Here is a 15,359-nt window from a genome sequence, read left to right as displayed (position 1 = left end):
CTGTAATTCATAGAGATTTTCTTTAAATAGACTGAAACTCTCAAAAATAATGCAGAAAAAAGTTCATACATGGTAGAGAGAAATACATATAGCTGAATAAAGCAGTTTAAAGCCTTCAATGATGATGCAGCATTGTTGTTTTGTTGTGGAAGCTTCCAGCAAAAATAGCAGTTCCACTACAGTAACACAAGTTTTCGATAGCATTTTCAAATTGGAAAAATGGAAAGGTTCCCACATGTTTGAACTGGGTCAGGCAATTCAGGTTTAATGCATACATTGTCAACAAGAAGTAGTCTGATCACCCTCGACTGCGAACCCCAGAAAATGAACAGAATGGCAGAAGAGTTTTAGTGTTCTGCTTGTCATCATTCAACTGCCTTACACTTAACCTGCAGAACTACTGGAATCATCTTACATGAGGATTTAATGTTTCATCCCTATAAAAAGCAAGTAATGCAACAACACCATCCGCATAATTTAAATCATCAGAGTGATGTTTGCAGGCAATTGCTGCAACTAATCGAAGAAACCTGCAATTTCTGGCCACCTGCTAATGTCTGATGATTTTCATCTAAACAGATATATTAACAAGCAGAACTTCATATTTTAGGCTGCAATAAACCCATGTTATGTTGCATGAAAATTGTATAAGTATATTTGGAGTCATTGGGCTGTACTTTTTTGAGAATGCTAATGGTCAGTCTGTTACAGTCACATCAGATCAATATATGTTGCTGTTGCAAATGTTTCTTCATAATGAACCTCATCAGTGTCATTCAACACATGCCTGGTGTGGTTCTAACAGGATGGCACTACCGCCCACACAGCATGAAATTCCATGGCAGTCACCCAAGGAATGTTTCCTCAACATATCATCTCTCGTTTCAGAGACATTGCAGGCCTCCAGCTTACCCAATTTACCAGCAAGCAATCTTTTCCTATAGGGCCATTTGAAAGAGAAAGTTTACGCCAATCAACCTCACTACACAGGAACTGAAAGATTTCATCTGAGCAGAAATTCATGCAATTTCAGTGCATTGGCTGAGGAAGGTCACAGACAACATCCAGAGATGTGACTTACTGGTAATGGTGGTCACTTGCATCATGTTATCTTCAAAACATAAGTTGAAAACTACATGCAGTTCTTGGTTTTTACAATAGTGTACCTAATTAGTGTTTCTTATGCAATTAAAGTGTTCATTTTCAAATTTTAAATCATCTAAGTGTTTCTGTTCTGCCCTGTATAATTTAAATAGCATGTCTTGAGTCATATTCAGGGTATGGTCATTCACAAATTTCACTTACCTTAGATTATAAATGTTAACATAATTATTTTACCTGTCTTAAGCTTCTTTCTTTTCTGTAAATGTTCTTATTATTACTTTCTCTTCAATATAAGTTCTACTCCAACTCAATTAATTTACTACATACTTGAACAACATCACTTCTTTAAAGAGGTAGTTTATTTAAAGTAGTCAAACATAGTTAGAAATTAGAGAAAATGTTAGTTGAAATTACTGTATTCAATAAAGAACAAAGTTAGTTAATACAAAATTAACAAGATTAGTAAATAATTAGGTTTTTTTTAAAAATGAAAACTAAATATACCAGTAGTAGATTCTTTAACATACCAGCATCCAGTCTATGACGTGGTAAAATGTTGAGTAGCATAGTTCGCCCAATATCCATAGTATTTGCTCCTTCACTGACCACTATACAATCTAAATGAAAAAAAATACATTCAAATCATCATTAAGATTTAAAATATGGGTGCAAAACATAAATTAATGAGGCAACCAAAAGTTTTAGATTATTTTACAACAAAATTTAAATGAAAAAAAAAAATATGGTTCTTTTTATAAAAATTAACACCGAGAATGATAAAAAGACAGCATCAATGAATAACCAACTTACAAACAACAGTTAAAAAAATAATAAAGAAGTGAAATATTAATATCTATATCACAATATAAAATAAAATACAAGGGTCATTTTACAAGTAAACACCATTGTTTGACTCAAAATCCTTCTTTTAAGAATGAAGACTTGTCAAATAATTTTTAACATAATTCCTATTGACATCCCAGCATTTTGAGATGAGAAGATGAGCTTGATGAATTCCTTCCTGAAGAGCTCTTTTATCTGTTCCTTGAACCACCAATTGGTGTCCACTTGATAAGACATTATCATTTTCAACTGAAAAATCCCTCTAATTTCAGCAAAACTTAATAAGATGACGCCAGTTCCAAAATAAACAGCTGATGGTTAATATCTCATATCGAAACTTTTGCAATTATTCTGGAGTGATGTGAGGACACCCATTATCATCGAACAAACATTTCCTGAGTGAACAGCTTACACTGACAGTTCTATATAGTGTGCTACAACTGTTAAGAGTTCCATTCTGATGGTTTCTTTTTGAGGCAGATAATCGATTGATTATCTGCCTATGATTGATTATTCTTCTGATTAGAAGAATGCCTTACTGGTCCCAAAAAGTGTTGATTATGGTAAGTAGGTGTCCCGATCTTGCTTCATCATGCACATTTTTTCTCCCTTCATTAAATAAATAACAAACACTATTTCCTCATTCATCCTCTTCATACGTTCTCCATTCACTACAATTGACTGTATTTCAGCTGGCCAAATGTAGCATTTTAAAAAATCAATCGTCAATCATACCTAATCAGTGGAACTGATGATTGACGTAGTTAATGAGATGCTGCAAAAAAAATATCTGATATCCTCAAGAGCTTGGAGCTGACAGCAAAGCATGTTGGAATATTTTGGATCAGATCATATTCGAAAGTGTCAACTTATGTTTTCAATATATTCAAATGATTTTTGGCTTAAAAATGACCCTTGAATATTGATTGGTAATTTTTAAAAACCTTTTTAGCTTTAAATTAATAACCCGTAACTTCCACTACCATGTTTATAATAAAAATTTAATTACGTTTTATATTTTTTAATAGCAAATAAACAACACAAATTAAATACAGGAGAACAAAAGCATATGAAAGAACTTGTAACTTCCTTACAAGTGTAATAATAAATGGAACTATACAAAAAAAAAAAAAATTAAATAGTTGAATTCAAAATTAAATAATCTAACAGTATTTATTTAATTTAAATTACATTAATATCTATCAAAATAATCTTTAAAAAAGGATATTTACTAAAAAACTTATTTAATAATTATATGCGTCATAATATTAAGTGTTTTAACCTTGAGGTATTACTTGCTGGATGTGATGAAATACTGTGTAGTAGTTCAATGGTACTGATACATCAGAAGACATGATCTGAAAAATAAAGTTTATTTTATGTACTCAATAATTAACATACAAATAAAATAATGTACTTTCACATTATCACAAATCTTTTTAAAAAATGTTGGGAAAAACAATTAACAATTATAAACTTAAACTAATTATGTAGGTGGTAAAATCATATATTAACATTTTAATAACAAAATTAGCAAAACATTATTTTCCTAGCTCAAAGATTCATTCAATTTGTAGAAAAAGTAGAATCCATTACTGAATCAATGAGATAAGGTTGGAAATTACCAGCTTAGTACCCAAGAAGCAATAAAAGGATAAAAGTAGTGCGACATAATTTAAAATTCTTTTTTGAAATCATGATTTTTTTATAATAAGCTTTAGGTAAGTAAAGCGGACCCTTCTTTATACAGTATAAAAGTCTCATGATTTGTAATGACGAATGAATACCAATAAAAAAGGGCAGGAAATAATGAGCAGTTGTTCAATATTATTTCCAACAAATTAAGAGCCAATACAGAAGGTTGACTAATTAAGTTACACCATCAGCTAGCTATGTTTAACAAAAAAGAACCATACTACAGCATAATGAACAACAGACATAAATGTAAAAACTAATCACGAAAAATGTAAATGTTCCCAACAAAATACAAAACAATAATAAACAGAATGTTTTATTTTTTATTACATATATCACAGCAGCTCTGCAAGAAGGAATTAAATATTCTATAGCACTAGTTCCAAAAGTGGGCATCACCAGTCACTTGGGGTATGTCTTTTAGCATCCCTAAAAAGTAGTAGAGATATTTGAAATACAAACACTTAAACTTAAATATATTAATGATTTTAATAGGTAAATAAATTGTGAATAAATCAACAAACAATTTACAGCTGTATACAGTAAAATCAGGTTTCCAAACTATTATAATTAGCACAATTCTAAACATGTTATAAAAATTAACAAGTTTACTGCACTGTATTTTTAATTATACGCATCCTCCATATTGAAATACCTTTTTTTCTGGCATGACTTAATTTGACAACAGTGTAAGAGACTTATTTGAATATTGCATACATTTGTATAGATATGAATAAGTTATTGTGGCCATGAAAATTGTTATATGTCAACATATAGAACAGCAGACACACAGTGCATAAAGTTATGCACTCACACTTACTATAGTGATTTAATATTTTTTCCAATCATTTCTAGCAGGTTTTGGCAAAATCTAGATTATTTTTTCTGAACATAAATAAAAAGTTATTATTCATTAAATTATTATATACAACAGCTAATCAAAAAAGTGAGAATGAATTTATTATTTACCAAATACATTAGGTGTCTAACTTAATATGAAATCAATCAAAAAAGTCTCCATTGATTTTCACTAAACTAAAGGTGTCTGTCAATCCTGGAAGAATGCTCAAATTTTTTGCCTCATCTTCAGTATCTCGTCTGCTTTATTCAAAATGGCCATTGAGAGTCAAAATATTGACATCGTAACTCAGATTTCAGATGAAGTAATAGCAAAAGGTCAGACAGAGCCAAGTGTACAGGATACAACATAATCCATTGTTTTGTTAGGACAAATATTGGGCACAAACATTGGCAATGTAAAGGTAAGCATAATTGTAGTGAAGAAGTCAATAAGATGGATGCAGCTCAGGGTGTTTTCATTGGATGTGTTCAAGTTTTCAAAACTCACATAATATTACCCAGTAACTGTTTCATGCAGGTATACAATGTTGGCAAACCAGTCCACAGTAGTTGAAGAAGGAAATCATTATAAAATTTTCACTGACCAAATAACTTTGATATTAGAGACAAAGACGATTTTCATACTGAGCTTGCTTATTCTCTTTAAGGATCACATTGCCGAAGGTAACTCTCATCATAAGTAATGAAGGGATTCAGTCATGCCTCACCACAATCTGCAACCAGGCAATGAAGTTCCCAGCACACTTCTACTCACATCATTTTCTGTTCAGCCATTAGCAATCTCAGCATCTGATATCACTACAGTGGCTGGAATGTCTGGACTGCCCTGCATTGAGGTCAAAAGTCAACCATTCTGAAACTGTTCAAAACACCAACACAGTCAGTTACAGAAGAAAATCTTCACAATATGTCTGCTACAACATTTTGCATGCTTCTGCAGATGGTGCAGAATTGCAGTATATTCCGAATTATATTTTACAGATGATACTAAATTTTAAAGCCAGGTATTGCTCCCCACTAACCAACTCCAATTTCCAAGTCAGAAAAATGCGAGGTGCAACAATAAAACAACAAGTCTGATTTTTTTGAGCAACATGTGGCAACCCAGCAGCCTTCATAGACATTCCATATTTGACCTTGATCTTCCCACCACTAATAGTCCAAGCAACAAGTCAGTACAACAGTCTTGAGTAGTGGTGTGTGTAATAAGCAAACACATGTTTTGGTCTCTCTTCACGCAACTAGAATCGGGAAATACTGTGCAAAGGTATGCCAAATAACCAAGAAGTGAAATGTGCATTCATGCATGCATGTGTGCACGTCCATGCAAGTGTAATAGCTTTTTATATTTATACAGGTAATATTTTCATGGAATCCTCTATTATCAGCTGTTTTAAAATTAGAATAAGTTGTACACAAGATATTGTTATTTTTATATTAGAAAATCATAACATATTACATAAAATAACACAAAAAGGACAAAGAAATAATCCAAAAAGGAACCAAAATACAGCATACTTATTTTCCTATGGCATGTCTTATTTTTTGCATGAATAGTTTATTATTCATATTTTCTTTTAGCATATTTTCTACCATTGGTATCTGTTTTTATTGTGGGAGGTTTATGGTTTCTACTTTTTCTTTTTGTGTTAAATTCTGTGAGAATGCAACAACATTAAGTAAGCTTCAAAAGGCTTTTGGAAATGAGGTTATGTCAAAAGCTGAAGTTTTTTGTGGCATAAAATGTTTTGTGAAAGCAGAATGATGTTGAAGACGAAGACCACAGTGGACGACCATCAACCTCACAGACAGACATTAAGACAGCCAGGATATGTGAAATCATACAATACGATCAAAGATTAATTGTAAAAATGATTGCAGAAGAAGTGAACATCAATCAGGAAACTGTTGCCAAATAATAACAGATCTTGGCATACAAAAAAGTTGTGTGAATTTTTCATTTGTAATTCAATTCTTATTTACAATTATATATTCTCTTACTTTGAAAAATTTATTATTGCTTTATTTTATAGAAATTATAGTACTCTGAAAACTTTTTCTCAACTACCTGATAGTTTTTCCAGTACATATTTAATGACAATTGTGATATTTAATTTTATATATACTACTTAGGTTAACTTTATCATCATTTTTGAGGCTATGCATACGTCATTTTATTTTCATTATGGTATTACATTTGTATTTTTTGGTTATATTATTTATACTACTTTATACGTACTTCTATAAAGGGCAATTTTCAATGATGAACTCAATTTAGAAACTCTATATTTTCTGAACTATACATTGTATCTGACTGATCTACGTAATATACGTAATAATTGAGAGAGTAGGTCTGAAAGTTTCAAATAACATTGCTAGAGCACATATAGCTGTGTAAACAACCGCTAAGATGTTTGCGCTGCCATTACGTGTCAGTTGAGGAAGATTGCTAGAGTATAATACAAGATTTTCTTTGTTGTTGAGTACAACAAATCCCAGTCGGCAACTGCAGTGCAGTGTGCATTTCGTCTCTGATTTAACATTGTCCCTCCAACAAGGAAGAACATATGTCATTGGTTTCACTAGTTTGAACAAACAGAGTGTCTCCAGAAAGGCAAGAGCACAGGCCGACCTTGTGTGGCAGAGGAGAACGTAAGATGAATTGAGGAAAGTTTTGTACAAAGCCCAAGAAAATCAACCCACAGAGTGAGCAGAGAACTTTGAATACCTCAATCAACTGTCTGGTGTGTTTTGAGACATTATTTACTTTTCAAGCCACACCTACAACTTTTAAACACTCGTCACAGAGGTGACAAACCAAAGCGTATTGAATTTTGTCCTCAAATGCTTGAAAACATGGAGGATGACACTTTTCTTCCATGTTTAATTTTTAAACATGAAGTGATACTCCATCTCAGAAGAAAAGTAAATAGAAGAAGTATTCACATATAGGAACTACAAAATCCTCATGATACAATGCAACACAAGAGAGACTCCCAAAAGTTAATGTCTTTTACGCCTTATCGCAAAGGTTTATGGACCATTCTTTTTTGCAAAACACAAGGTTACTGGGATAACATAGCAGGACATGCTGAAATACTGGCTTTTCCCTCAACTAAATGAAGATTCACAAGACGTCATTTTTCAACAGAACAGAGCCCTGACCCACTGTCACCTAGATGTTCGACGCTATCTGAAAGAATCTCTACCTCAATGATGGATAGGACTTCATTGGGAATGAAGACCTGGCTCTTCAGTCCGGGCCTCCAAGATCACCTGATCTCACACTATGTGACTTTTTCTTGTGGGGGTTTGTGAAAGATGTACTTTATGTACCAACTCTACCAATAAATATGGCCGACCTGCCGAACCGTATCAAAGCTGCGAAGAACTCTGTAACAAAAGATATTCTTTGTCGCATCTGGGATGTGTACAGCTACCATTTAGATGTGTGCCATGCAGCTGGAGGGGGCCACATTGAACGTTTATGAATCGTACCAGTAAACTTTATTGTGAATATTACCTATCTTTTTCCTGATTTTAGCCTCCGGTAACTACCGTTCAGATAATACTTCAGAGGATGAATGAGGATGATATGTATGTATGAGTGTAAATGAAGTGTAGTCTTGTACATTCTCAGTTCGACCATTTCTGAGATGTGTGGTTAATTGAAACCCAACTACCAAACAACACCGGTATCCACGATCTAGTATTCAAGTCCGTGTAAAAATAACTGGCTTTACCAGGACTTAAACGCTGGAACTCTTGACTTCCAAATCAGTTGATTTGGGAAGACGAGTTCACCACTAGACCAACCCGGTGGGTTATTGTGAATATTACCAGATGTAATTTACTTCACATTTGTCATAAGTTCTTAATTTGGAGTACAGTTATAAAACTGAATTACTCTCACTGTATGTAAACTATGACTCTATAAGTAACTTTAGAGATCAACTCTTATTTACAATGATTATAAGCATTCTCTCGTACATTCCTTCATACAGTTCATAACTGATGATGAATCCATGTTGATAAGTTTACAATAAACTTGCTGTTTGGGTAATTTAATATTTTTTTTTTATTAATTATAGCATATCAGACATGTTAAAAAAAAATATCAAAAACGGTAAAATGATCATATACATATGTATAATCTGTTTCTGTAAAAGTAAATCCCAATCTTATAAATATATATATATATATATATATATAAAAGAATGGGGTTTACTTACAGAAACAGCTTTTAGATTCTGTTCACTCTTCTTTCTCAGCTGAGTCCACCACTCATTACATTCTTTGAATCTCCAGTTGTTCTTTACGAATGTTTCTAAAAGTCGACCAGCAGTAACACTAACATCAGCTTGTATAGGTACACCAGCTAAAACACTGTTGTGTAACTCTTCTGGGCAAATGTCTACCTGAAATTAAATAAGCTGACATAAAACAAAACTGTACAGCCCATTAAAATAAAATAAAATATCAATCATGAAATACAGAAATAATAAATAATATATAATTATTTTAAATTCAAATATGCTTATAAATATTTTTTATATATTACATTATACAATATTATAATTTTTTTATTATTATAATAAATCAAAATTATTGTCATCAGTATCAGACTGAGAATGTGTTTTACCATTCTTCATAAATGCACAAGCATCAATAACAGATTTTTAATTTTCAGAAGATTCATAAAACCTTATCACTTCATTATGATGAATTGTAAAAGAATATTATTATTCAATAAGCTAACATTTTTGAATATCTAATAATGGATACTTATCCATTATTAGATATTCATTATCAGATAGTACTTACTATTTATCTAAATTACATATAAAATACCTGAATGATGAAAACATCTTTTTTAAATCTTGGAGGACGACCAAAATGAAGTATCCAATTCAGGCGAGCACCTAAAAGTAAAATAACATCAGCTTCCTGAAGGGCAAGAGTACGAGCAGATGCAACATTCTGAATACTGTTATCAGATACAACACCCTTTCCCATTGGTGTAGATAACACAGGAAGATTGGTTTGTTCAATTAGTTGTCTCACTTGTTTCTCACTTCTGCAATATGCAGCACCTAAAAACAAAATTGTTTAATTTCAGATTTATCTAAAAAAATCGACAAAGTCAAAATTACATATCCTATTATAAAAAGTCAGTATAAATATTACATATAGATATTATCAATAAACATCTCAAAGCACCAGAAGACATGCCTTCCAATAATTTTAGTAATTTTACTTTTTCTCTGTGATAATCAAACATCAAAAACAAAAACAGCAAAATAAAATAGATTGTACTCATCACAATACACAGCCCTGTATATTGCATAAAAAATTATCAAAATGGCAGGCAAACATTTCACTTCATGAAATGAAGTTTCTGTTAATAAAAAAAGGAAGAAACTAACAGTCCAAATATGAATCAAACAACCTAGAAGAGGATCAAATATGTTCAAGAAAAAGACCCAGAAACATAGAAACGGTCAATTTTTTGGGGTTGTATAACATCAGGACTGATTGAGTATTTTTTAGCATGTTAAAATTTCCCAGTGTAAATGGAATTGAAATCTATAGCCTTACATTTGAAAAGTAAAGATGTTTCCATTTCTGTACTAAGTAATTTCAAGTTTTCTGTACAACTACATAAAAATAGGATTCTCAATTTTAAGATTTTTATATTAAATTTTAAAGTTACTGTATATTCACAAGAGAATAATTTTGAATGTTGTATCATTCATTATTGTAATCTAAATCTGATATTAATGGTAATTTATTCTGGTTTTAATGGAAATTTATTCTTCTTGACCTTCTGAAAACTCTCTGCATAAATTATCAGAAACTCTCATTAAAAGTCCTACTAAATTCACTACCATAGTGTACGCCAATTTTAATGTTAACTTGATAGAAAAATATAACTTTGGAAGAATGAAATACTAAATCAGTTTGAGTTAGCAGGGCTAAATGTTTCTTTCTCCAACAATGAGAACAAGTACCTTGACCACCTGTATTAGTAGAAGTTTTACAAATTTAACTGATAAGAGTATGTGCAGATTGCTGTCTTTCAAGCCACAACTGTAACAGCATCATTTATTAATGAAAATGTGATAAGACATGACTACTTTTATTCTTTTAAAAGAGTAATGAATATAGATATAATAAGAAATTTGAGAACCTTATTACGAGAAATAAATTGGAAAAGTGATAACAAAATCAGCTTCAATGAAAAATTCAACAACTTTCTTATTATTTTTCAGAAGGCAATCTTACTAAATTGTCCTTTAATAAAAAAAAGCAGTTTGAACACAAAAAGAAAAACATATGGATTACTAAAGGAATTGTAAAATTTAGCTCTAAGATAAAAAATCTCCATCTCAATGAAATGTCTATAATCTGTTTGATAACTTGTAATTTTTCAATGTAAAGTTATTTGTAATGCTAAAACATTATATACATGATAATCTAAATTCAAACAATAAATCTAAAACTATGTGAAAGTTATCAAAAGTGAAAGCATATTTAGAAATAAAATAGGTAGGCAACTTCATCAAGAGTTGTTATCTAAACTTGGTGATAATTTAATTTTAATTTTATTATTCATAAGATATATTTATTTTAAGATACACAGTGTTTAGATACATTTTCCTGACCCTCCCTTCCCCAAGCTACGATAAATATTTTCCCTGTCCAGCCCATTGTTATGAAGGGAATTCCAGAAAAGGCATCAGAGACTGCTTCGAACCCAATGACCTCGAGGCAAGATGAAATGGATGTGGTGACTGTGTGACTAGCACAACACTGGCGGATGCTCAGGCTGAGGATATCCCTCCTAAACCTGCTTCGGAGAACAGGAGAGGGGTCAAATGACTTAAATCAAGGCAGTCCTCTACTGACGAGGAGGAAGTACCTCTTCAGGTAGAAGTAGTCAGATGGTTTGAACAACTGGCTAAGGAGTTACAAAAAAATACTGTCAAGAACATGAAGCACACTATTAAGGAACTTGAGACAGATATTAGCATCATAGTCAAGGCCCCTGAGGAGGCTGGTCAATAGTATTCCTTTAAGCATTGTGAAGCGTCAAACAATAGACATGGCCAGACAGACACAGGTCACAACTGGTTGCCCCATTCTGGATGCACTAAACAATGGTGCAAACACACCTCAGTTAAATCGAGCTGATAAAGAAGGATTGGCCAAAAAAGGTTTTCAGAAACACATTGATTGGAATATCTGATAGAAACTAGTGATAAATTAATATGCTGGTCGTAATAGACATGCTTGCAATGAAGGAGGGCGCCTTGCCCTCCTGACCCTCCTCTGGAGCGCCTTGCTCCAGACCCTGGCGACCAGGCACCCACAGGTGGACTGGCTTTGGAATGAACCCGGCTTTAAAGCCGTCCTGGCTTTAAAGCCAGGCTAACACCAGAGTCCTTCTGGTGTTAGCCACATTGGAGGCCAAATTAATTGGAGATGCAGAGAGTGTGACCCCAATTGCCAACAAGTTCCATGTTGTGAACATGGATTTTGACAGTGGAACAGACTTAGCTGAGGCTCTTATCAATATTTCCCAAAAGGTTAGAAACAAAAGGTGGCTGTAGATCAAATTATAGTGACAAGATACGATGACATTCACCCAAAAAATTTTAGAATACAAGGGCAGGAGGACCAGGTGCTGGTTTCATGTTATTGCTCCAATGGGTAGGCTGCCTGCTGCATGGAGCAGCACTGAGCCAACACAGGAAACTCACAAAACAGAGACACTTGTGGTAAAAACTAATAAATCATATGCAGAATTACTTAAAATAGTCAAGTCAGAGGTAGTGGTTTCTAGTGCATTCAGAAAAGCCATATCAATGGCAATTACAGAAGGAAGCATCCACATAAAGACCAGATCAGTCATCCTTAGAATAAAAAATTTGGAGAGTGACATTCAAGCTTCAGAGATTGTACAAGGGCTGGCAGTGGCGGCTGGGCATGAAATGCCAGGCGATCTGAAGGTAAACATAAGACCAGGTTTCCGAGAGACTGTTGTGGCAACCCACCAACTCCTAGGGCCACTTGTCTCCTCACTAACACAGAAGGGTAGAATCCACATAGGACTGGTCTCCTGCAGGCTAAACATCATCAACCTCACTTGGCGATGCTACCGATGTTTGGAGGCTGGACATACAGCAAAGAATTGTAGAGTTGAGGATAGGCCGGAGGCCTGTTTCAACTATGGTGGAGCAGACCACTGAGCGGCTGATTGCAAGAGACCAGCAAAGTGTCTAATTTGTAATGTAGAAGGTCCCGCATGAGCGGTGCCACATGCCCCAAGGGAGGCAATAATGGGACCAGGAAGAAAACCAGGGAAGAACCGGTCAATCCTTGGCATGTTGATGAAGATGGTCCAACTTAATATGAAGCACTCATCGTTGGCATGCGATATGCTGACGCGGCATGTCTTTGATACGGGTACGGATATTGGGCTTGTTTCCAAGCCGTATGCACCCTGCCCTGGTGCGAATTGAATTGGATAATGTTTGAGGATGGTACTGCTGCAATTTGGTCATGCGCATCCCTGCCAGTGCAGGACACCCATTGCAGTGTCGGATATGTGAAGGCAAGGGTTGGCGGGGTATATCACTATTCATGCTACATTTCACCCAACATTCACATATAATGGTACAAGTAAATCCTGGCCAAATTGTTGAGCGATCTCCAAACACATCGGCAGACACTTTTAGTAGGCAATTTAATGCCTGGTCAGTGACATAGGAATCTGCAAGGACGGACATGTGTGATCTGTACAAGTTGGTCATGGACACTGCTGCAGGGCTAGATATAGGTCTGATATAGATACAGGTCTGCCTCAACAGAGGAGGAGCTTACACATACAGGAGAAGTCTGACGGGATCCATTGTGGACCTGACATTTGCTCGCTAGAATTAGCTGTGTGGATCCCATACTGCTGGGTTCCTGAGTTCACAGGTACCAACCATCAGGGGATTGCAATGACAATATCTGATGTTGGTCCTGTTCGAGGCAGAACTCCTATGTTTTGCAGGTGGAGTACTAGGGACCTTGAGCCAGAGACCCTAGATGAGTCTCTTGACTTACGGAATATACAAGGAGCTACTACAGTGAAGGACATGACTTCCCACAAGGAGGGCTGCCTCTATGATGTTTTTTCTGGACTTCCACAGTGATATGACAGGCGGGGCTACCCAAAAACCTGAAATAGCAATAAAGAGGGAAGAGTGTCATAAAGCATGAAGGCAGATGGTGAGGGAGTACCTGCACTTCCTGAGAGCAATATAGACTGGACAATACAGGGAGTGTATGGAAGATCTCATACGATGTATATGAGAGTTGAAGAGGAGGGCCTGGATAAAGCTAATTTCTGAAACTGACCCATGGGGGAGGCCCAACTGGTTTTTTATTAAAAAGGTACTAAGACCTAAAGCCCCTGTCACAAGAGATGCACAGGAAGTACAGCACATCATAGAGGGGCTCTTCCCCCACAGGGAGGAATTAAAGGTTAATGGAGGAGGTAATGAAGAACCCCCACCCACCTTTACAAAGGAGGAGCTAGCGGAGGCAGTATCACAAATACTGAAGGGTTAGGCGCTTGGCTCGAACCTGTGGCCAAACCTGGTAGTGAAAGTGGCAGCCCAGGCCGAGCCAGATGCCTTTTTTAATGTCTATAAAACCTAGCATAGGGAGTCTTCCCAGGAGGTGGAAAAAGTGGCGATTGGTTTTGGTTCCTAAGTTCGGCTAGGACCATACACTCCCATCCTCCTACCGGCCACTGGCATTAGGTCTGCCATGGATGCTGTAGCCAGGGTCTACGATGAAGTGCAGAGGATGAAGAGGCGGCGGGGGGCAAGATCTGCATCCTGATAATGCTGGATGAGAGAACTGCTTTTAATAGCATCCCAGTAATGAATTACAAGAAGATCCCAATAATGAGTTCACTGGATAGTTTTGGGATCCCTATGTACCTGATCTGACAAGTACCAGCGGTCTGCAGTTGTACTTCATTAGGCGTCATTTTGTTTGCCAGGTGGAGAATGGATCAGTTGAACAGAGGCTTTACAGGGGAGTTCCACAGAGGTTGATCCTTGGACCAACTCTGTAGAATCTTTCCTACAACAGCATCTTCCAGGTCCTCCTTCATCAGGACATAAAGCTATTTGGGTATGCAGACAATCTACCTTTGGTGATCGGTGTTGTCAGATGGCGGGAGGCTATCTCTAAGGCCTGCAACTTATTCTCTATGATACAAGACTGGATGGTTGAGGTTGAATTGACACTGGCCCTGGCTAAAACTGAGGATGTGGCAATAACTGCCAGAAAGAGACCCCCACTGACCTTTATGCTGGAAGGCAGGACAGTTACGAGACCAGCAATCAAGTATCTCGGCCTCTGGATTGATGCAAGACTTAGGTTTGGGACACAAGCCATCGAAGCATCTGATAAAGTGGATAGAGCACTAAGGCTTATCGCCGGCCTCCTACCACTGGCAAAAAAGCTCAGCATGCAGGAGACTGCTTGTGGGAGTTGCAGACTCCACGTTATTGTATGGTGTGGAGCTCTGGGGAGAAGTAGTGAAATACGGAATATACTGAGGCAAGCTGGAGTCTATTAACCGAAGATGCTGTTTGAGAATGATATCAGTATATCAAACAGTACTCAGGGAAGCCACATAAGTCCTGGCTGGGCACATGTCGATAGATCTGCAGATACTTATGTTGAAGAAAATCAGGGAACAGAAGTCCACCTGACAAGAAAAGCCCAGGAAATCAAGGATGAGCTGATGATAGAAAGACAAGAGAGATGGAACCAGGGCACAAAGGGCC

At 35.5% G+C, this 15,359-nt stretch overlaps 1 protein-coding gene across 3 annotated transcripts in view; it reads right to left on the bottom strand.

Annotated features, from left to right (window-relative positions):
• The window catches only part of Hacl (2-hydroxyacyl-CoA lyase), a 48,260-nt gene that overhangs the window by 15,849 nt on the left and 17,052 nt on the right, over positions 1 to 15,359 (bottom strand). For all 3 annotated transcript variants that reach the window (XM_075380529.1, XM_075380537.1, XM_075380547.1), the window contains exons 5-8: positions 9,355 to 9,596; positions 8,736 to 8,921; positions 3,230 to 3,305; positions 1,632 to 1,721 (exon numbers count right to left, since the gene is read on the bottom strand). In XM_075380529.1, the coding sequence (XP_075236644.1) occupies positions 1,632 to 1,721; positions 3,230 to 3,305; positions 8,736 to 8,921; positions 9,355 to 9,596 (594 nt within the window). The remainder of the gene's footprint in view (positions 1 to 1,631; positions 1,722 to 3,229; positions 3,306 to 8,735; positions 8,922 to 9,354; positions 9,597 to 15,359) is intronic.

This window comes from Lycorma delicatula, chromosome 1 (genome assembly GCF_047948215.1).
Source record: "Lycorma delicatula isolate Av1 chromosome 1, ASM4794821v1, whole genome shotgun sequence".
Taxonomy (NCBI): domain Eukaryota; kingdom Metazoa; phylum Arthropoda; class Insecta; order Hemiptera; family Fulgoridae; genus Lycorma; species Lycorma delicatula.
This window is presented reverse-complemented; position numbering and strand designations above follow the sequence as displayed.